We start from the raw sequence: 24,164 nt of genomic DNA, 5'->3' as shown, positions 1-24,164 counted from the left end.
GATAATCTGTGCGTGCACCTAAAACTAAGACCAGCCAATAACTTGCTTATCTGGGTCCTCCAAAAAATTCTGTGTAGCCTGAGTGTCATAGAGTAGCAAGAAAAGATGTTATGCTGTAACTTGAATGCCTCACTAGCGGAAAGGATCTCTCCCATCTGTCAATGGATATACTAGTATCCTCTCTGCCCCACTTTCTGATTCGTTCATGTCCCCAGCCAATTACAAAGTGAGTCACTGAGCTAGACTATGATTTTTCTGCTGCAGAGGGGATGATCTCATAGACATTCCTGGGAATGTGTGTTTTAGACAACTGTAGACATGTGGAGCTCTGTCTGAAAATCTGAGTCACCTTGAATCAGACACCAGCCTATCCTGGTTACTGTGTAACAAAGTGGCACTGATGTCAGCACAAATGCAGCTCAGCATCAGGTATTTTGTGACTGTTTCTGCAAGCCTGTGTAAACTTTGCACAATGAGCTGCTGTGATGTAACAGAGTTGTGAAAACCTGAATGTATGCAGATCGTAATGATGCAAGGTGTGTGATTGTTTTAACAAGAGAGAACAGGAGAACGCGTGAGAGCGCGTGAGAGGAACGTTAAAGAAACATGAATTCATTGGACTTCCTTGAGAAAAGGAAGGTATTTTGATTGATTGCTATTATGTTTCACAGAACATTTGAATATATTATTCTATTGAGATTTAAAGAATTATTTAAGAAACTTTTGAGCATAACTAACATGCAAATTATTTAAGGCCAAACATCTTAGTCAAAATAATTACTTCATTATTGAGTCCCGTCAGACATTTGTCCCACACACAATTTCCTACAATAATGTCTGACATTCTCAGGAGAGGCACAGATCTAAGGTCACAGTGACCTAGTAACTGTATAACATATGGATTTTGAGTTAAAGCTATAAACACATTTTGTGAACCTTTACTTTTAGTTACAGTTAACTGATAAATAAATAATTTAAACATCTGAAAACTGTCTGGAGTTTGTCAACATGGAAAAAACAAAAAAACTAAAAATTGTAAATACAGGAAATAGTTTTACTATATGGTAATTTGGTAAAAATGTATCATCTTAAATTGCCTGATGAGGCTTTGTTCACATGTTTACTGAGAGTTTGGATGTCTATAAGTCTGCAAGTCAACTGCTCTTAAGAACTTCTGTGTTTTTAATGGAGTATTTATACTGATTTTCCTAAATCTTGCATCTGGCATATGCCCCAAATACAGTAAAACTTCAAAAGTTCTAAACTCAGACTGAAACAAATTAAAAAGAAAACTAAAAGTAAAAAGTAAAAGTAGAAACAAAAAGTCAGAATGAGTCAAAACAAAACCTAATTACAAAATACTGCTTTTAACAAAATTCTGACCAGTTCATTCCTGAATCCAGGCGGATATTAGAGCCAGACAGTATTTCCTGCAGGTTCACCTTATATGACAGATTCAAAAGACAAGAGCAGATATGAGATCATAATAACCTTCTGCTTCTTTATTATAATGATGAGAGAATTTTTGAGTTAAGGCCACAGTGTGTTTTGTGAAGTGATAACAACCTTGAATTTTGACCCTTGAACCACCGAGTTTGAATCAGTTCATCCATCATTTTATGGCAAATCTGAATCAAGGTATTCCTAAGATATTGTACTCATTGGTTTCACAAAAAAAATCAAACCATGTATTGGTGATAGCCATTCATGGTTATCACCAATACATGTCCATACATTTGTAAACAGAGTACTGATATTCTGAAATGTTTGACCAAACAGCATTCACAGACTGCTCTTTACTTGCTATCAAGGGCACATCAAAGGATGACTAACCAAAAACCAAGAAAGGCCGAGACGGCTGTAGATTTATTGAGCAAATCAGCAGGCTGACATCTTCTTCAAAGCCCGTCTGCAGTAAATCTGAGTCAAACTACAAAGACCTGCCATCTCTCTGTTCTTTCCTCCCTGGATGGTCATCATTTTGATGTACCCACTGCAGAGTCAAAGAAGCCTTTTCAAATCACTGCAAATCTATTTACTCTCTTATTTTCTTTACAAAGCTAAGAAGTACCTGAGGGGAAGCAGGTAAGATGAGCAGTGATGCAATCATGAGCTGTTTTCCTCCACCTGTTTTTTTTTCTCTGCAGTCTGGGAGATTTTTGTCATCTGTGCTATTACACAATCACACAGCTCCTTCATTATTAATAGTTAGAGCATAATAATTATGATTATTATCAGAAAATATCTACAGATGTCCAGTAAATATGTTCTTCTGAAGTGATAAATACATCTAGTAAACAAGGGGTTTTTTTGCCCTAGGTGTTGTTATTCTTATCATTGTTTTTTTTTTTAACAGAACACATCTTAGAATGTTTTCACTGGTGTGAATGTCCAAAGAAAATAACTCTGTGAATTGTATTTAAACTTTAAAACACAACAAAACCAGAGGTTGGATTAATGATATCTGATATTATGTCCTCAACTAGCAGCTATTATAATAACTCAATCTAAGATCTGACTTTAAGTAATGTGAGACAAGTCATGCATAAGACAAATCATCAACCAAATTAGTTGTTTTCTTTAAATCTAGGGACTATTTTATTCCTCTTTGGCTCAATCTCACTATTTTCCTAAATGCAGCATCCACAGCACAGCTGATTTTGGCAATGAAAAGCTTGAGAAACCAAAAGAACATAACCTGCCCAACACCACACAGTAAAAGGACAGTTAATATGTAACTGGTGGACATAGTGGAGCAATTAGCGGCTAAAGAGCCAGATGTTTTCCCCAGGAGCTGATGGACAACAAACAGGGCTAACATGAAAACAAATGTTTTTGTTAGAAAAGTGGATCAAAGTGAAAATCAAAGCTAATTAATAGGCCTTTCCCCCCCAGATGAGCAAGGGCACATCCTAATAAGTCGAGGCTGACTTTGAATTCAAGCTCAGCTCTCCCAAGGGGAAAGTCCTTGGTTTAAACCATTGCGCCACAAAATCTTACGCTCTGTGAGTGGCCAAAATCTTACGTCATGGCCTCGATTTTCTATACCCTGAATAAAGTGCCTAGGGGAGGAGGTGCAGGAGTCTAGTTTCCTGTTAGACCACTTGAATTACATACACTGAAAGGCTGGAGGGTTCTTTTTTTCCCCAAGATTGCCAAAAAAACGTCACCTACACCCAGCCCTTCCCACCATGGAGAAGGTGAATGAGAGCTAGAAAAATAAAAGCAATCACTGTCAGTGAATGACGGTTCGTGTTACCCATATTATCCTTTCCTTTCTACAGGAGGAGGAGTATTCTTTCTCTTTTGGTGGTTTTTCTTGTCTTTGTCTTCGCATTGTTTAGGGAACCCTTAACTATCTGCCCTCTACTTTCACCCCATATTCTTCAGCATTCATTACTTTGATTTGTTCTCTATTTTTTTAGGAGTTACTTAGCACTCATTAAAAAAATCCTGCATGTATCATTTTAATACCAGAATCTCATGAGGCAAGCTTTAAAAGAAAAACCACAATTTTAAAAATTCCTGCAAGCAAATCTTGCAGCAGATGTAGCTCCTGATTGGTAACAGATTTAACGCATTCACGGGAAAAAGTTTGACCCTGCTTTTCAGATTACACCACATTTGGTAGCTGTATGTCCCTGCATTGAAAATGGTTAGAGCTTTGTAATGGCAAATGTTGGAAACAATGGTGACACGTACAGTGCTGGAGCACCTCATGGGGAAGCAAAAAGCTGCAAGGAAATCATGAAGCTTAATTCATGTGGCAACAATATTGCTGAGTCAGAAATGAAAAACAGATGACGCTATAACAAAAGACCACCGTGGCCCCATGGCTGCCTCAAAAGAATGCTGCAGACCTATACACCTAAGATGATATGAACATACAGAAAATACATTTATGTTTACCTATATCTGAAGATGTACATACATGCCTATTCCACGAGTACTCCTACATCAAAATTTTAAACCCTATATGTTCGGATTGAGAGGCTAATTGTGAGCAGGTGTTAGCGTTTATATAAAATGCTGCTAAAATGTGATCTCAAATTCATGCAACTTCATTTTGGAAAAGCATTTCGGTATTGAGGTTTTAATTTGCCGAGCTCGTGAGAAAGTTGTTAAAGGATATGTTACAAAGTAATTCATCATCAAACTGGCTACATTTACTGGACACACACATGCACACTGACCAGATGCTGGCAATGAATAATTGATCTGGTGCATTGCTGTTGTTGGAAATAACAAACAGATGCGAATGGATCTTTGAAAGGATTGTCCAAAATTCTGAGTTACAAGTGAACAAGGATCGTACATCCGCCAATGTGCTGGCACGAAAGCAAGAGAGGCCAAGTTTGACAAACGACCTTTCAGTTAAACAATAAATTATAATTCTGTAATGGTTTATTCTAACATTTATTATAATATTTGTATTGCGGTATAATAGTTTGATTCCTTTATATCTAATCCTGTAGCATTTATTTGTCTTGCTCAGCATTTGACAATCAAATGAAAAGTTCTTGGTAACTAATTCCATGCTTTTTCCTTTACAGGCGGGGTGCAACAGCTGGGTGTAAAGCAGTCAAAGGAATATGGAAGATCAGGACCTGAGCCACTAATTGTGGGTAGTCAGATACTTTAAGCTTATTACAAAACCAAGCATAAATATTAACAGTATGGCAGCGTGTTAATGGGGTGTTCACATGTGGATTAGTTTATGTTATTGTTTAGTTTTAGTTGGATGAAAAACAATAACCATGATTTTAGATGATACTAAAGCTGGCTATTAGAAAAGTTTGATGAGATGGGGGCGTTTACCTTATGTAGACAGGAGGAAAAATTGTTACCCTTTTTAAGCATTTGCAAACACCAGACCATTTTGCATTTTTCCATACAGTTTTGTTCCCCTTCTTTAATCATGTTGTTATTACTTAGCTCGACAGTAAATAAATAACTTTAATCCAAATCATTGTTATATTTGTATTGGAGCTGTCCATGAATCATGTGGCAACTCATTGAACTGTTTTGTTTTTTCAGTGATGATTTGCAAATGTGGACGGCACAGACTTTCTTTTTCTCACATACAGAGTATCTGATGAACATACACATGTATATGCTTACAGTCAACTATCCACTGAAATGAGTTTCAGATAACTTACCTACAAAGTCACAAAGAAAAAAACACAAATTGACACCAAGACGACTCTTTGTACCTAAATGAGCCAATCTAAACTACTCATCAGACAGTGCTATAAATTCCTGTGCACAGTTAGCACAGCTGGTATAGTTGAGCCCGACAGCAAATTATTTCACAAAAATCAAAATTAGTCAAAATTATTAGCGCTCCTGATGCTAATAATCAATTTTGTATCCTTTTAGCTGTTTGTTGTTGTAGTTTTTAACAAGTCTCACACGTGTCTCCTCTGAATAATACCAGCCCATTCTTCTTTGGCAGATCTTTTGAGCTCCTCCACCTGTATTGGTCTTCAGGCCTGGGCCTTGGTCTTAAATTCACCCCTCACATTTTCAATGAGATTCGAGTCAGGGCTTTGTGCAGGCCATTCAGTAATGGTCATTTAAGTCTTCTGGAGGTAGGTTTTCACCAGAAGTGAAGTAAGCGTGCTCTGTCATGTCGAAAGAAGGTTCTTGAGGTTTCCTTGAGGTTTCCTTCAAGATCACAATGTTGCAGCACATCATTGCATAGAAATGATTTGTGCTGTGGCTCAATTTAAAAAAAAAAAGAGTCATTTTCTCCCTTGTGCTGTTAAAAACTTTTACATTTCAGCTAGCACTACTTAATTTAATTTTAATTTTCAGGAGTATGCGTGCTGTCTGTAAATGTCAATTCACACATATTTGTGTGTAGTTTGGCTGTTTATTAGACTTAAACCAGAGTTCTGTTTATACAACCAGCCCCAGTTTATGAGTAAAGTTTATCTGAGTAGTCTTGAAAAGACATTAAGGAAAACAAACTACCTACAGAGATAAACAGTTTGCATCTCAATGTCAGATTTTATCTACTACACAAATAATTGAATGCAGTTGTGGTTCCATGTGGAAGATGGCTTTCTCCGGAACAAAGTAAAATTCACTTAAAACCAGGAACTAGACCCCTGCTGGTTGAGATAAAGATAAATTAAATGAAGGGAAACTCTGCTCCGGGCCTCTAGTTAGCCTTTTAAATCATCTGATCCTGGTTCCGCTCTAAATGAATCATTAGCAAATGCCCCACATGCAGATATTAGACCCGATCAACACTCTAACAATGCCTTCTTTGTCCTGTGCTGGACGTTTCTGATCTGGGAAAGACAAACACATGTTTTCCATGTGTGCACGTGCCAGCTGTTGACAACTGAGTTCAGCACATTCACGGCTTTGTTTGTACTTCCAGTAGGACAATACTGCAGAGTGAGCTATTGATCCCAGCTGGCAAACCTGCTTTTTTGACTGTCCGTCTGTCTATGTACATATTTAGCGTGACTTCTAATGTTGTATATGAGCATGTATACCAACTGCATACTAAGATGAATATATGACACACATATAATGCATAACATAACACTACATACAACATTTTGACTCATTAAATAATCAACATAAATTAATGCAATCAAATAATGATACAGTTGTCTGATGCAAAGTGTGTGTACATGTGTGGATCTTTATAATTACTTTATGATAACTTTATAATTCAAAATAAAGATATACCTTTGTATTATTAAGCATTAAACAGTGCAATAGTAAAGTTTAAATAATACAGAAAGTTACTGATTTATCTTAAATATGCTTCATTCTACTGCTGTTTGTTCCCTGGTAATAAATTTTACAAGCAAAAATTTTACAACCTCAAAGCTCCAATCACTCTTTAATCACTTGGTTAGCTGTGGAAGTGAATTGGAAATTTTGGTGTGCGGGTGGGAATGATGCCAAACTCACTCTTTAACTGTGCACAAGAGATATTGGTTTGACTGTTTGTATTCCTAAGACAGTGTTTTGTAATAATTCTGAAAATGTTCTTTAGATTAGATGAAATTTTATTAATCCCTCGGGTGGGTTCCGCCGGGAAATTCAGTTTCCAGTAGCACAGCACCGACAGAAGTTGCATGTTACAGATACAATAAGGAGAATGAGAGTAAGGATATAAGCATAAATATACCATATATATACATATACACATATATAAATAAAGAATATATAATAGGGATAAATAGGATTGCACATTTGAGTGAGTACGCATTATAAAGTAGGATGAAAAGGAAAAACATGAATCAAAGATAAGCTCTCTGAAGACACTCCTATAGAGAGAGAGCTTAGTCTGTGTCACCTGTGTTGCAGCTGAATACAGCTTAGCTTTTATGAAGTCACTTGTCAAAGATTTCTCACGAGGGCTGCTATAGTTCCATTTAGAAACTGGACAGTTCATTGTCTTGGAAATGTGGTATATGAATGATCAACACTGTAATATGAGTCTGGAACCTCGACACCTTAAACATTCATCCTTCTTTTAAAGGTTAAACCAAACGTCCTCTGTAATTCTCATTTGACGAGTTTTATGTAGGAGTTGATATTTTTGATGTTAATGATCTAGCAGCCCACTCAGCAAGCAGAGCGCTTCTAAACACCAGGGTCTGATTTCATCACAACACTAGTGCAACTCAACAGTGCGTGACCACCCACACAAACAAATCTGCGCACACACACGCCTCCACTTTTCTCGGCAAGTCGGGTCAGGAATATCAGATACGCAATTGTATGGTAGACTTTACAACAAGACCTGGATGCCGGAGCAACTTTCACATGGATAGATCTGCGCGCGCGCGCACACACACACACACACACACACAATTTGTTTTTCCCACGAGGCACTGACACCAACAGTCAGTTATTTATAGCAGTTCCTGTTCTACCTCTTTCGAGACTGTGTTATGAGGATTTGGTCCTGCTGGGTATAAAACTATATATATATTTTGCACCAGAAAGGTGATTCTGTAAGAGCTATTAGCTATTATATTTTAGGATAGTGTGCAGTGTGTCCTTAAAAACTTTGAGGAAACTGGGCAAATGGAGGATAGCAGAAGATATGACAGACCTAAAAAGAAAACTGCAGCAGATCAACAGCATCTAAAAATCATGTCCACAAGAAATCCAGCAAAGATGAGACACAGAACATGAAAGATGCTGGGCCTGGTCTTGGCCTTCAGGTGATCCATCTACTTTTCGCTGAAACATGATCATAAATGGAGTCAGTGGAAGGGCAGCTGTCAAGAGGCTGTAAAGGGAAACGTGGAAAAAACATTGAGGTCTGCCAAATACACAGAAATTGGACTAGAATTCAGTAGCAACGGGTCTTATGGGGTGATGATTTTGGTTGAAATGATCGTCAGTATATACAGAGGACGTCAGGAGAGAGGGTCAAGATTAAGCAAAACACTATGAGTAGATAGAACTGTAAATGCAGAAAAGTACAGTTAGATTTTTCTTCTTGAAAGCATCTGATTAGCAATGAAAGTGATTCCAAACACATGCCAGTACAGTCAAAGCATACCTGGAAAGAAAAACACACATAGGAACACCATCAGTCATGGACTGGTCTCCCAACTCAACATTAATGAAGCAGTGTGGGATGATCTTGACAGAAAGCAGAACAAAAGGTTGGCAATATCAAAAGAAGAGATTTGAAACTCCTTCAAGGAGACCGGAGAAGTATTCCCAAAGACTATTCAAAAAAATTACGATTTGTTTAGGAGAGTTCAGACTGTGTTGAAGAATAAAGTTGGCCATGCAAAATATTATTTTTTAAGCTCTGTTTTTGCCTTATTTACTGTTAGTTTGTGTTTGTACCTATTTCCCAGTTTCCTAGAAAAATATAAAGAAGAGAGAGTGGCTCAATGCTTTTGCACAGTAGTGTAAGTTCAAACAGAATCCTCCACAGACTCTTAACAATCTAGAGAAAGTGTGTAATGAGTAAAAATTAAATTGTTACAAAGGCAAAAAAAGAGAGAAAAAATCTGTTTTGATTTAAACAACTGGCCATACATATATATTTGAATAAAACATACATGATATAACGTATTTAATTTGTTGTGCAGAATAAAAGTGTTCCTTTGTTGAACTTTTGTGACTGAACTCTAGCTAAACCTTTTCTGGTCACGTTGTGGAAAATGAGCATGCCCTAAAAGACCAGTTAATGACTCATATTTTAACAAATGTATACATTCAACATGTAAGTGAGGGGAACAGCCCAGTCAGTGCTGTAGTTTATGAGGAATGCTTGTTTGTGGGATGAATTACAGCTACTGGTCAGCAGCTGCTTTTTAAAACCCACCTTCATCACCCACACACTACACACAAACACACAATAACAAGACCTACTAACAAGCAGACCATAGTGGTACACTGAGTGAGTTCTTGTTTAGATGAGCCGCCTGGCTTCCCAAAAACATCCAGGCAAAAACACGCTAAAACAAAAAGAAAGGATCTGTGTGGTCTATGATTAAAACCCTGGAAACTAAATTGTTGATATAAATGTGACTGCATAAACAATGTACCTCCTAGCCTTCCTACTATATGTGTTCTTCCCTTTTTTTGACTACTTCAGCCTAACTCTTTGCAGGAATGCCAAATAGCGGTAGTGAGAAAGAAACATGAAAGAGATGACCAAACAGTGCACAGACATCTAAAGCCATATACCCACAAACTCTCAGGAAATTAACCAGTCTTGCTTTTGTTTCAGTTTATGTCCTAAAAGCTTCTTTATCTGCATTCATCTCTTTGCACTTAATCCATTACCTGTGCTGAACCAGGCTGTAGAATGGAAAGGGAGCTCTTCCAATATATTTACAAGGTACCATAGCAAACGTTTCATTCACTATGCAGGTAAAAGTGTATGTTTAAAGCTTCCGCACATGTTTGCGGGATGTGTGAATTGTTTAGATGAGGGGGGAGCTGAACAGACATCCCTGAAGAATGCTCTTAGAACCTGTTTATAGTCTTCTGGGGGCTTCAGGGACTTTGGTGGCTTTAGGAAGACTGAAAGAGGGAGAGTTAAACTCCTTTGCATAATGACTTCCAGACTATCGCGTGTTGCTTCTCTTTTATGCTGCATACCCCTGTCAGGGTCCATCAACAAGTTTATCCCTCTGTGAGACAAACGTTTTATGGCACAGATTTGGGGTTTGACTGATTTATGTCTCAGATAAAACTGCTTGGCTTACTAGAAAAGAAAGAGCAAGACCGTACAGATACATCGGATACATTCAGAAAATGTTATTGTTAAAGCTTTTCATGGTGGATCAAGAAAACAGAGAATTCATGTATGTATTTTAATTTCTTCATGCTTGAAGATCATGCACAGCTAACTTTATTTTTCCAGGAGATGGGAACAAACCACGCTTTTTGCCCTGTGGCAGCTGGGATAGGCTCCAGCCAGCCTGCAACGCTGAATCAGATAAAACCTCAAGAAAATGGATAGATAAATGAGATAAGATGAGGTTGTGCTATTACAAAAATTGTTATTTTGTGAACATTACCCCATCTTCCTCCCATAGTTCAAAAAACTTATTGTGTAGAGTAAAACACTCTCCAGTGCTCACATTTTCCAAATACATATTCGTTTTTTTCCTATAATCTGATAATAATGATGTTTCTCCGGCTTACACGCAGAGTGTACAGAACCTGCTTCCTTTCTGATGAGTAAGTCAACATTTTGTCAGTCAAAGTCAGCACTTACGAGTAAAAAGGGCCAGCTGAGTTTTGGGTATTGTGGCGGATCAGCCCCTGCCAAGAGTAACAACCCATTCTTTTTGCACCATTCCCCGGGAGGGATAAAACTTTAAAATTTAAGTAAGTTCCAGTAAAGTCAAATATATTTCCCAAACGACCCCTCACCCCCACCCCCCCCAAAAAAGGGCTTCATACATAAATGCAAAAATGGAAAATGCTCACACTGACTGAAAATTTTTGGAAATCACTCAATAGCTAGATCCCAACACTCGGGCCACTTTAGGTCCATTGCAGGCTTCTAGTGAGATGTAATGATATAACTGAATCTCCACTCTCTCTATGTTGAAAAGCTAACTCATTTACAGGTGCGCTGTTTGCCCTCTGGGTTGTTAGCTCTTTCAGATGGTTCTGCTGATTTTGGTGACATCATGTCTGCCCTGGTTTAAAACTCTGAAAGAAAGAAAAAATCAGGACTGCAGACAGACACAATAATTTCAGTTCTGCTTCTAAGGGTTTATTCATAGAGAAACACTAGAAAGTACCTAAATATAACTGGCTGAATGAGATATCTGATTGGGACAATTCAAACCTTTTTCTTTCTCTTTCACTTCTGCCTAACTCTATCGCTGTCATTCTCCCAGAAATCTGCCGTACTTTCTTCAACTGGCTGTAGTTTTAGGCACACGCAGTTTTTTGGACTCAAGTGAGCAGTTTGGTTTTGCATGAAATCTGAAGAACACCTAGGGGCCTGCTGTCTTACTCTCTGCGCAAGCTACTCTTTGAAAGGTTGCCATCCTCCCTCTGCTCCTTGATTACTTGAGCACATGTTTGAGGGAGTGTATTTTTCTATGATTCTCTGTGCTGTTACCAGTCAAGCACCCTTTTCTAAATGAGAACAAAGTGCTCTGGATGTCAGTATAACCTGACAGCCAGCAGCAGTGCTACAAATCCAGGGTCATGCAAAACTATGCTTTTGTGGATTTAGTGGTCTCATAATTTACACATTGGAGATGATCTGACCACCTTGTTCACTCGGAACATTTTAAATGCCAAGCTGTGAGTCAAGTTTAATTGTGTAGTCTTGAGCCACAAAGATGATCTCATAAGACTGTATATTACTCACGTTCTGAGTGTAATGTATCCTTTTTTTAAATTAATGGAACTTGAAAAATGAGATAAAGACAATAAACATGTTAATAACAAATGAAACAAATACTCAAACACAGGAGAGGCAACACAGCCAACTGGGTCATGGAACACCAGTCACCTACCAGTACAAGAAGGAAAGTTAAAAAAAAAAAAAAAGAAGAGCCAGCCAGCGTCTGTTAATCTGCCTTTCTCATTTGTGTCTTTTATTGCTGTGGGAACTTATGAAACAGCAGACAGAAGTGAGGTTTCCAATCCTTGTGCGGTATTAAGTGTGCAACCAACGGCCCTCTGTGGACTAAGAGTTGTTCTCTCTGGAGAAACAACCTCTTGGGTCATGTTTGTAAAGGTTCACTTGGTCTTCCCCCAGACGATGACTGCTTTGTTTATGTAATAAAGTAACTTACACAGTAAAAAGAATTTAAATATTAAAAATAAAATAACAGAACAGTGCATCATTTTAAAATGGAAGAATTTACCATGTAATGTTTTGTGGATATAAGCTTTTTAACCACAAATTCACTTTTATAATTTTTTTTCATTAACAGAAACTTTATTTTAATGAAAAAAGGAGCAGATTATTTACTGGCAGAAACATGATCTGTTTTGTTTGACTTTTTTCTTGCTTATTTCTTTTTTTTTTTTTTTCATGTTTTCTTTACAGTGTGGGTCCAGACCATGATCCTAGGCACACAAAAAATACAGTTTACATGAAATATTTATACTAAAAATAGATGCAGCCGAGCGTTAAAGACTTTTTATGTTATTTTAATGTTGATCATTCTTCTTACTTTTGAGTATAAATGATTAGCTAAATAGCCTAAAATACTTCTAAAAAGTAGTTGCCTTGCTCTGCAAATATCCTCTGGCCTTTGGAAAAGTTTGCTCTTCATTTGGCCAACTGGTAAAATTTGAAATTGTTTAATTTTTTTAAATATTAAAATTATAGCCATATTTTCTTTATGGTTTCTAAAGCCATAAAAAGATCAATTAAAATAAGAGCTAATGTGTTTTATTGCACATCCATGCCATTAAAAAGGTCTCTTTTTATTTTTCCCAACAAAATATAAGTTTGAGTCAAATTTCCCATTAATGTCAGTGCAATATATATTGAGTCATATAACATGCATCTTGAAGGAAGTCTCTTTAAAATAAATTATCCACTAGAGCCTGGTAGGTCAAGGAAGGCCTAACCCACGTGCCCTTCCTCTTGTATTTCACAATAAGTTACAACCTGTTGGTGCATCTGCCTAAGCTGCCTGTTCTTTCATTAGAAAGAGCTGTGTCAATATTAGTGAAGTTGTAATTCACTGTTATGCTGAATGGTTAGATAATGCTTCCATAACAGGAGGATTTGAGGAGTCAAATGAGGTGTGTGCTGACGCATATGCTTCAGTGCACTCACTGGCAAACCACTTACGTGCTTGTACAGTACCCACAATAAAGGAGGGGGAAGGACAGAGAAAGACAGAAACACAAATGTACAGAAAGTTATACAGGAACGAAACACTATGTGTGTTTAACGTGTGACCTCTGTGGTTTCTCGGGATTATTCCTAAATTTGTATTATTGAAAGATAGATAGATAATCAGCAATTAAAACATCATTGTTAAAAGTAAAAGTACCACAGGTTTGCAGGACCCACTGCACCAGCATAAGGTCAGACAGTGGGTTCAAGGATGTCATCCCGATAGTCAATGACAGTCAGGGTGCTGCTGCCTAGCCTGTAAAGGTCCATCCGTTTCTGATTATTTGATAGAGAAGTTTACACCAGTGCCCTGCAGGATATCATTTTGTTATGCTTTGACGGTGCTCATCCTGTTCCTCCTTGCACAAAGGAGCAGATATCCGTCCTGCTGATGCGTTAAGGACCTTCTACAGCCCCTTCCAGCTCTCCTAGAGTAACTGCCTGTCTCCTGTAATCTCCTCCACACTCTTGAGACTGTGCTGGGAGACACACCAAACTTTCTGGGGTTGATTTCATTAACACAAAAGCAGCTAATTGACAACTGATTAACAACCTCCTCTGCTACTTAACTGACCTTATAAAAAAAAAACCCAGAAGTTTAACTGACTTCATGCTATACAATGAATAAAAAGTGTTCCTTTATTTCATTTTATTTGTATGATTTACCAGAATGCTGCCCATTCCCAAATTTCTAGGGTTATTTCCAGTTTTTCCTGTTATCCTCAAGTGTATTGGTTAATTTAGGGTTGTCTGAATTAATATGAGTTCTTCTAACTGCTTCTTCTGATGTATTTTATTGACTAATCACTGATTCTCATGCTGAACAGTATTTAGTCTGGCACTCCCTTTAACCTTTATTGATTTATTGCTGTTCTTTTCAGTAAAACACCTTGAGGCCACTTTTTGTTTTGATTGGTATTATTTGCAGACTTGGACAGAATGGTCTTCACAGTTAAAAGACACCCACCCCTAATGGGTCTGACTTGTTTTTGACCTTAAATGACCCATAGTTGTAAAAATTATGTTTGTCTGCCAGATAGCCAGGCCTGTCCAGGGTGTAACTCTCATGCGACCTTTGCTGACCTGGACAAGATAAGTGGGTATCAAAGAGGAAAAAGGTCCACATTGTGTCAGAGAAGCTGTCAATAACACACCAGTCAAGCCAACTTTGCAATGGATTCCTGTGATTTTTTTTTAAGGGTATCTGGTATCAAACGCCACCCATTTGGGAATCCTAGCTCCTAAAAACAAATGTTAGGGATTACTTCCAAATACTATTTGACATTTACGCATTACCCCTCATGTCCTGAGGGGGCTCATTTAGTTTGTGTTGATAGACAGCTTGTGTAATCCAATCCTCAGGTACTGCAACCTGTCCAGAGTCATTACTTTGTGCTGAAGTACACACAATGCTGCTTTTTAATGTAAATTGGTAGTGATTTGCCAGACATCATTGGTTGTAAAAAAAAAATTAAAAAATCTCATTACCAGATAGAGGAAAAAAATACAAGGAAGACACTTTTTTTTCTGTTTCTTACAGGATTGTTCACTGTTGAGCTCTTGAACTCTGCTGATGATGAGTGATTGCAGCTGCTGAAACCCAAAACTTACTCTCTGTGTGTTCGCTTTCAAACACTCTGCCACACACGTACGTACCAGAGAAAAGGCGTACAGCACATACAAAGAGCTCACACACACTCAAGTGCTATGCTTTCTTTCAATGTGTTTCCTTTCTAAATCACCCATACACAATAAGGGAGCTTCTTGTGGCCTTTCTGATGCACAACTTACCAGCTTGAGCCTAGTAGAGGATGAACTTTGATGTTAAGAAACATGTGGAAAACCTTGATCTCAAATAAATGAATAGATCAGAGTAGATGATTGGCTTGTTGTGGTTATTTTGTCATCAGGTGACATATTGGCATTGGCATTGATCTAGAAAACATATTTTGAGGAAATGTTTCCACATAGTGTCTTCAAGAACGTAAATCAAAAAGGAATGACATAATCTTCATACTCTCAGATGGGTTTCTGTTGGACAATATGACATGCCAAGCATTCACTTCCTCTCGTGTAATTGCTGAATCAGTTTCACAGTCTGTTTTTTTCAGGAACAAACTGTATGTTGAGGTATGAAAATGACTGGTTTGTTAGTCATTGCTGAAGCATGACAGCATGGGGAAATTGCTGTCATTATTTCCTAGCAATAAAAGAGTCCTGTTATGTCATCGGCAAGTTTCAATCTGTATTATTATCCTGTAAACAGTCAGATAAGCTGTTTCATGTGTATTTTAATTGGAAATGTAATAGAGAGCATCTTCTGTGTGCTAAAACCAGCACAATGCGAAGCAGGTGAAGACCAACACCTGTTGACCAAACAAGAAAACAGTTTTATTGGTTGCACAAATCTTGTTTAACCTGTGCCCAGGGCCCTGTTTCAGGAAGCCGGTTTAGAAAACTCAGAGTTAAAAATGATACGCAGGGTTGAGTAACCCCGAACTGTCCAACTCGGAATATTCGGTTTCAGAAAGGCTGATAACAATTAGTTCAATCAACGCGGAGTTGCTTTAACCCCAAGTGAAGCGCGCGGACGAGGATACATAAAGCCCTGATAAGCAGAGCACAGATTAAGCGAGTCACCATGGAGACGGAGGGAAAGAAGGCGCGGTCAATGTATTTCACAGCGCTTGAGGCCGAAATTCTGATGGCAGCATATGCCGATAACATGCAGATTTCTCAGAAAAAAAGTAACACAGCCTCAGCTGCAAAACAAAGGGAGCATGCATGGCAAAACATAGCCGACAGAGTCAATGCGTGAGTGTTAATATAAACATTGATCGAGGGATTTCCACCCATTTAACACGTTATTTTATCATATGTTATTTTATTTGTTATTTTATACATTTTATTTTGTGATGTTATGTGAGCGCAGGTGCAACCCAACAGGCCCCAAACGTGCCTGGCAGCAAGTAAAAATGAAATATAAAAATATAGTCCAAACAGGTGAGGTGTAATTGTATTATGAGCCATAGTGCTTGGTCTGTTTGTCCCATGTAAATCAATTGCAGTTAGAGGCTACATTAATTTTCTTTCTGTAAGCACTTATTGAAATTATCTGAGCACATTACAAGTACATATTTGCTTACTCTGTATGCTCAAATGTGGCCCGTTATAGCCAACAGAAAAAAAGCGGAGGCCCGAAAAACAGGTGGGGGTCCTCCACCACCACCACTCACAGAGGCTGAGCAGTTGGCCCTCAGCCAAAACAGTGGGCGCCCTGTGGCCGAAGGCATCTCTGCGGGGACATCCTCTGAGTCAATAACCCCGCAAGACACAAGTGCCTACATAGGGGGTAAATTCAAAATAATACATGATGTGCATACATCCTTTCTTCACAGTCACCTTTGCAGTGCTACTCATTCATTTGATAAACTCTTTACCATAATGGATTATTTTGTAGTGAAGTTATTTTCCTACTGATTTTGCCTTCCCTCAGTCTTGGTTGTCTTTGAGAGCATAATGACAATGAAGTGTAAGGTGATTGGTATGTTTGTTAATTGCCATTTGGTCCCTTGTAAGTTTAAGTGACCTGTATAAACCTCATATTCTATCAGTTGATGGTGGTGGTGTACTGCATCTGGTGCAGCCTCCTGTTGAGCCAGACCAACATGCAGTTGTGAGTAATACTCCACAGATTATATGAGTTTACAGTAGAACAGTAATGTTGTTTTTTTCTTTACTACAGGAAAATAATGAAGAAACATTGACAGCTGTTACAGAGGAGGAAGCAACAGAGACACTTTATGAGGTTTACATCTTTTAATACTTTGTATACAGGAAACACAGGCGACCAATAAAGCCAGTTGAACAAAAAATCTGTTTATTCTTCTTTCAACATGTTGAGGTGATGGGTCAAAGGAAATGATTGTGACATATGGTGTCTCTGACTGCTCTTCCATCTTGTATGTCCGTGGGAGGGTCAGGATGTTCATGGTTTGGATCACTGCTGATGTTTGGTTCAGAAGGACAGTGTTCTCCTCTAATTGTGGCAATGTTGTGAAGAATCACACATGCCACAATAATGTCACATGCCCTTTCTGGGGTGACCCTGAGTCTTTGCAGGCACTGTAACCGGGCCTTAAGCATTCCGATAGTCATTTCAATTCTGGCTCTTGTCCTGCAATTAGCCAGATTATATCGCTGCTGTGGGCCCGGTTCAGGGTCAGGGTAAGGGGTAAGCAAATAGGGTAAACATGGATACCCCCTATCACCAAGCAAGTAGCCAGTGAACTCTCCTAAGACAGAAGGGTACACTTCAGTTCAAATGTCCCTGAAGCAATTGGTCTTTATATATTTTAAAGTATTCTCAACTCGCCATGTCCAAATTTTGTGCTCAGTGTACATTCACGGAATATTTGTGAGTCATGGACAGAGCCTGGCCGCTTGGCTTCCACATTTGTGATAATGTTGGCAGCATCATATATGATCTTCACAGTGCAGAGAACACAAATTAGCATCCATTACTATGATGAAATAATTTGTTAGTTTGAAATGCTACAGGGAACTATGTACCTGTACATTAATGCTGTGGAAAGACTTCCTGTTCACATAGTCTCCTTCATTTACTGAAGGAGCAATGATTGGAATGTGAGTGCCATCTATACAGCCAATCACGCCTGGGAACCGTGAAAATAAATGTAAAATTTAAGTAGTAGTCCAAGTAGCACCACATCATAAATTAAGTTTTGGTCATCCTGATACCTGCAATTTTGTGGCATCCCTCTTTGATAAATCTTGTGGGTCTATGACCGGGGAACACAAACGAGTACAGGAGACGTTTCAGTGCAACTGTAACATTCCTGACTGCCCGACAGACGGTAGCCTTGGAAACGTGCTCAGCGTCACCAATATTATACAGAAAGCTCCCGTTTGCAAAAAACCGAAGTGCAATACAAATAATATGTAATGAACTGAGAGCATGTCCGCGATGTGTCACATGCGTAATATATGGCCTGAGGATGTTATCCAAATAACTTATAGATTGTGCTGAGAAAAGGTAACGTTCGCACAGAAAATCATCAGGAAATGATAAAATGTCCAAACGCGCTCTGATCACTCTCTCCCGGCGGAGAGCTCTGCGGAGAATTTGGGCTTCACGATCTACTGGCTCTTCAAGGAAGGGACACGCCATGTCTGACACTTCCTACTGTCAGGTTTCCGACAAAGGGGCGGAGACAGTCAGGGTTAGTTGTAGTAAACCTGCTAGGGGGCAGGTTAGCTTCACGGAGTGTGTCGTCATAGTGACTCACTGAGGCTTCATCTGAACTCGCTTTGTGAAACCGAAAACCCAGAGTTTTCGTTAACTCAGGGTATACTTACTCAGTTTTTCCACTAAACCGGCTTCCTGAAATAGGGCCCAGGACACAGGTTAGATATTTCTACTAGCTGTGACTGGCTCAACTAATTAACCATTACTCCTTCAAAGAATTCAAAATATGTTGCAACGGATAAGGCTGTATTAGCATGAAAACATAAACAGTCAAACTCATGTGTCATTTAATGACAATGATAGTCTAATATATTTTATATTTCTTATTCATTACTTTTTACTTTTTTTTTTAATACTAACACTTTTTTTTTTCAAAATGTGCCACTGTTTGTTGTTCAATGTTAGCACAGCATGTGAGGCTGGCATGACTGCAATATTATTACGCTTGCACAAGAAAACAAAATAACAATTAAAGTTTTGACTCTTGAATCTTGCATAAAGGGTTTCTGGGAGACAGTCTGCACTAATTCCTGCTATGCAGGCAGAAAATAACTTGGTGAAGGGGCCTGAGGCTGTGAAAGCAGGTTTGTTTATCCATCCACTGAACACTGCTGACACCAAGTGGATCTTAGTGAACAGTGCATCAATGTTGTTAAAAAGCTGAGGTTGAAAGTTTACACACACTCATTTTCCTTCCCAGGGAGTGATTTACAGCATACACCTTTAATGACTTAAAAAAAAAAAATCCAACTTGTGAAGCAAGTGGTACCTCACCCAGATGATTTTGGTAGCTATTAAGAAGCCAGGATTGGGTATTTGACTAACTTTTTTGGCAGAATTGGCAAAGTTCTTTAAATTAGTTGGTGTCAGACCTGGGTTGAGGCTGGTGCTGGGGATCATTGTCCTGTTTGAACTGTGTCCAAGTTTCAACCATCTAGCTCTTCAATTTGGATGTAGTTCTACTTCTTCTCATTTTGCAATATACCAGGACCACTGGCAGCCCAAGATCATGAAGCTACTATCACCATCCTTAAAAGCTGCTAAAGTATTCTTAGATTTAAAAGCCTCACCTTTACGCCTCCAAACTCTTGTCACTGTGGCCCGATAGTTTAATCTTTGTCTCATTTGACTCTAAAACTTTTGTCCAAAAGTTGGTCTGCACAGCCATGAAGGCAGCTGCAAATTTCAGTCATGCTTGAATGTGCTGATTTTGGAGCAGAGGCTTTATTGGTCATCCCATTTCAGTTTGTGGTGATTCCCCAGCAACTCATTCACAAACTGGATCTGATGGGGATCAGCACCTCACTGTGTAACTGGCTGCTGGATTTCCTGACAGGAAGAAAGCAGACAGTACGGGTTGGCAGCAACACTTCCAGCACAAGGACACTGAATACAGCGGCTCCCCAAGGATGTGTGTTGAGCCCCCTTCTCTTCACTCTGCTGATGCACGACTGCACACCATCACACAGCTTCAGCCTTTTCATAAAGTTTGCAGACAACTGTGGGAGGTCACATCAGCAACAACGATGAGACCTACTACAGGAGTGAAGTTAAACATCTGGCCGAGTGGTGCAGCAACAACACCTTGTACCTGAATGTGGAGAAGACTAAGAAGATCATCATAGACTTTAGGAGACCCTGCACGCCCCACTAACCATCAATGGTGCTGCTGTGGAGAGGGTAAGCAGCACCAAGTTCCTGGGTGTGCACATCTCAGAAGATCTCTCCTGGTCAAAACAAAAAAACCAAAACACTGCATCACTGGTCAGCAAAGCCCAACAGTGACTCTACTTTCCCTGCAAACTGAGGAGATCAAGAGCCTCAACCCCCATTATGAGCACCTTTTACAGAGGCACCATTGAAAGTATCCTCACCAGCTGCATCACTGTGTGGTATGGCTCCTGCACTGGGTCCTGCCGAAAAAAGTTACAACAGTAGTGAGAGCAACGGAGAGGATCGTGGGTACTTCTCTTCCCTCCCTCCAGGACATCTACTGCACCCGCCTCTGCATTACAGGGGACTCCACTCATCCGTCCAACAGCTTCTTCAGTTTGCTGCCATCAGGAAGGAGACTGAAGAGCCTCCAGGCTAGAACCACCTAGCAGACTGAGAGACAGCTTCGTCCATCAGGCTGTCAGGATGCTGAATTCACTCCATGCTCTCACACACACGAATTTCAGACCTGCATTCATCTCTTCCCTCTGAACCCTCGACCCCCCCAAAAATACAAATTCCGACCCACCACCATTCAACTGGACTTTCCCATTGTTCTGAGTATTGGTCAATCCAATGAGTGCTGTCAAACAAATCCTTTTTATGCTGCCGATGAAAAATAACCAGATGTATGCAATCATGATCAACTAATCAACTAATGAGTAGTTAATCGGTTTTGGCCTTGTGAAGCTAAAAGACATCATAGAGTCTTCAGCATCATTATTAAAAGATTTTGGCGAGTTCAAACATGTGTATCCAATTCTTGCTTCTTAAAGTCATTAAACATGTAAGCTGTAAAATCATTAATTTAAGACCACATCTCTGTAATTCTTTCTTCACATTTAAATGTTAAAAAACACAACTTTAAAAAGTTAACTGTTAACAGTTTGGATTTTTTTCACTTCTTTGCAGTTTTTACCGTGGAAATTGTGTAGAAATTAAAAATAATCTGTTTGTTTGGGGGTTTTTTTTACATAAAGTACAAAGAGACGGATGCGGAACACGTTAGTTTTGTCTTCCTTCGGTTAAAAGACCCTATTCGTATGAGTAATGATGAGTCATGATGTGTAGAAACAAGATTTGTTGAAGACCTGGAGAAAATAGGTCACATAGCAGAAAGAGGTAGCTTTGCTTTCTATCTACACATTGTAGTGTAGTATATTGTATTAAAAAAACACTACACTGATACAGTTGAGCTAAGCTATATTTTTCTCATACAAGCAGCCAAAGCACATTAAAGCATCTTATTCACTGCAGAAACAACACTAGTGCTAGTGCCTGCTGCAATTTCAGCAAGTCTTTCATCACATAGGTCTTCCACGTGTTACAGTATATTCCTCTGCAATCCCATTGCTTGCCTTGTAATTATACAAGTTTTTATTACAAGGTAGGCCTATTAAATGTTATTGAAGAGAATTTCTCTTGCACATAATACACAAACATAATGTTCGAGGGAAAATGAAAAATACAGGCAAAGACTTCAAGAATAGCAGGTAATTGAAAAGCAATGTGCTAAAATACTCCAGATGGTTTTTAGTCCACCCAGCAAACAAGCTGTGGAAACCCAGACCCAACTGTAAACGTGCAGAATTGCAGGGATCACATTACCGTAAATATTCTAAAAGAGTTGATTGTAATTGGATTCCTTGGGGAAGAAAATGTCTTCATTTCCTTCATATATATGTATATATATATTGAAAAATGTTTCCTTCATGGGGAGCTTCCAGTGAATTGTGAATGCAGGTGTTACTGTTGCTGTCCTTTGAACTGAAGTGCAGTTGTCGATGACGTATCTTGGTGCTCTTATTTTGAGACAGTTGTATAACACAACTATTTAGTATGTTCAAATTCAAAAATTCAAATTCAAATTTTATTTGTCACGTACACAGTCATACACAGTACGATATGTAGTGAAATGCTTGGACAACTGCTCGTGACCTAAAGAAAACAAAAAAGGAAAGGCTATGAATAAGATAGGAAATAAATATGAAAAATTAAAAAGGGTCAATTTAACTAGGAAGGAATAAAATATAAATTAAGGTTAAAAATGAAATAACTGTACAACACAAATTAGAATGAAGGGTAAATTTAACTGGGAAGAATAAGATAAAATATATAAATTAAAGTTGAAAATAAAATAACTGTACAACAAAATACACAATACACAATATAGAACTATATAAGAATGTATGAAGAAATCTAAATATAAATAAATATATACACAATAACAGCATCTGTACAAGTATTAACTGGAAATGAAGAATATAGTGACCAGTGTTGTGCAAAAACAATGTCCAGAATGTCCAGTGTGTGTGTAAGAACCATATGTGTGGGTCAGTACTGTGTGGTGGTGTGATTGAGAGACCGTATCGCCTGCGGGAAGAAGCTCCTCCTCAGTCTCTCTGTGTTGGTCTTCAGGGAGCGGAATCGCTTTCCTGACCTCAACAGAGAGAACAGTCTGTTGTTGGGATGGCTGAGGTCCTTCACGATCTTCCTGGCCTTGGAAGTTTAGTTCCTTAGTGTTTAGTTCCTTAGTGTAACATTACCCTGTTACTTTGGATGAGGTGACCTTTGTATTTACAGCTAGTCAAACGTTCACATACTGTACACTTCCACAGTACGGGCATGAATGTCATGGCAATTTGGGGCTTTTAATGATTTCTCAGTTCTGTTGCTGGAACACCAGTGAAGGAACCTTTACATCAACCAAGAAAGAAGCTCCTGTTCCAAGCTCGACTGACGTTTGCATCTACCCATGTGGACAAGCCAAATAAAGTTTTATTATAAGATGAGATAAAGATTGAGCACAGTTGGATGCTCCAACAAGATAATGATCCAAAACACACATCAAAGGTAGTTTTTGAATGGATAGAGCAGGCAAACATTAAGCTTCCAGAATAGCCTTCCCAATGTCTTGATGTCAACCCTATTGAAAACATATGGACCATACTTAAAAGCTGGATCAGTGCCTGGAAACAAATTCAGATGAACTCTAGCAATTCTGCTAAGGTGAGCAGTCAAATATCCAGCCGGAATTATGCCAGAAGCTTGTTGATGGCTACCAAAAGCACTGAGGTGTAATTTACAAAAGGTCATTTTACCAAATATTAGTTGGCGTGTATGTATATATCTAAGCCAGTATGTATATTTTTAACCCTGAATTATTGTGACAAATGACCTGGATAATCTAGCCATAAAAATGCACTTTACTGCAGTAAAATAAAATTAACAAGACAATCTTACATCTTCCAGTTCATTAACAATAACCAGTCTAATTGTGCTTTTGTAGTTTCATCCACTAACAAACTACTTAACCCCTCCAAAACCATACCCTCTAAATTTCTCATCAATGTTATCAATAACCTAAAGATCAGTAGTGACGCACAAAGAATTTTAGCTTTTCTGGATCTCACTCCTGAATTCAACACTGTTTATCCTGACATTTTAATTCAAAGGCTGCATGGCACAGTTGGTTTAATAGAACAGGTTCTTGATTGGCTTTCATTTTATCTAAAGGGTGGAAATTTTTATGTTTCAAATGGCAATTTACAACTTGAACAACTCAAAATTTAACTAGGGGCTCAAGGGTCTGTCCTTATTCCATTGCTGTTTAACCTTTACATGCTCCTATTTAGTACTGCCATAAAGAATAACAATATGTCCTACCAATCTTATGCAGATGACACACAGTTGTACTTATTTTTTTCCTCTGATGAGCTATCCTCTGTTCACAAACTAATGATTTGCATTGATGACATTAACTACTGAATGCCATATTACTCGGTATCATTCTGCACAGTGATCACAGTTTTGATCATTTTTGATAATTACATCAATACGAGAATT

At 38.6% G+C, this 24,164-nt stretch overlaps 1 protein-coding gene across 2 annotated transcripts in view; it reads left to right on the top strand.

Annotated features, from left to right (window-relative positions):
• Positions 1–24,164, top strand: part of p4ha2 (procollagen-proline, 2-oxoglutarate 4-dioxygenase (proline 4-hydroxylase), alpha polypeptide 2) — a 53,985-nt gene that overhangs the window by 2,141 nt on the left and 27,680 nt on the right. For both annotated transcript variants that reach the window (XM_085470744.1, XM_085470745.1), the window contains exon 2: positions 4,554–4,621. In XM_085470744.1, the coding sequence (XP_085326870.1) occupies positions 4,554–4,621 (68 nt within the window). The remainder of the gene's footprint in view (positions 1–4,553; positions 4,622–24,164) is intronic.

This window comes from Copadichromis virginalis, linkage group LG10 (assembly GCF_057382275.1).
Source record: "Copadichromis virginalis isolate Kocher_CV1m ecotype Utaka linkage group LG10, C_Virginalis_male_GT1.1, whole genome shotgun sequence".
Classification (NCBI taxonomy): Eukaryota; Metazoa; Chordata; class Actinopteri; order Cichliformes; family Cichlidae; genus Copadichromis; species Copadichromis virginalis.
The sequence above is the reverse complement of the archived record's forward strand: the minus strand, read 5'-3'. Positions and strand labels throughout refer to the sequence as shown.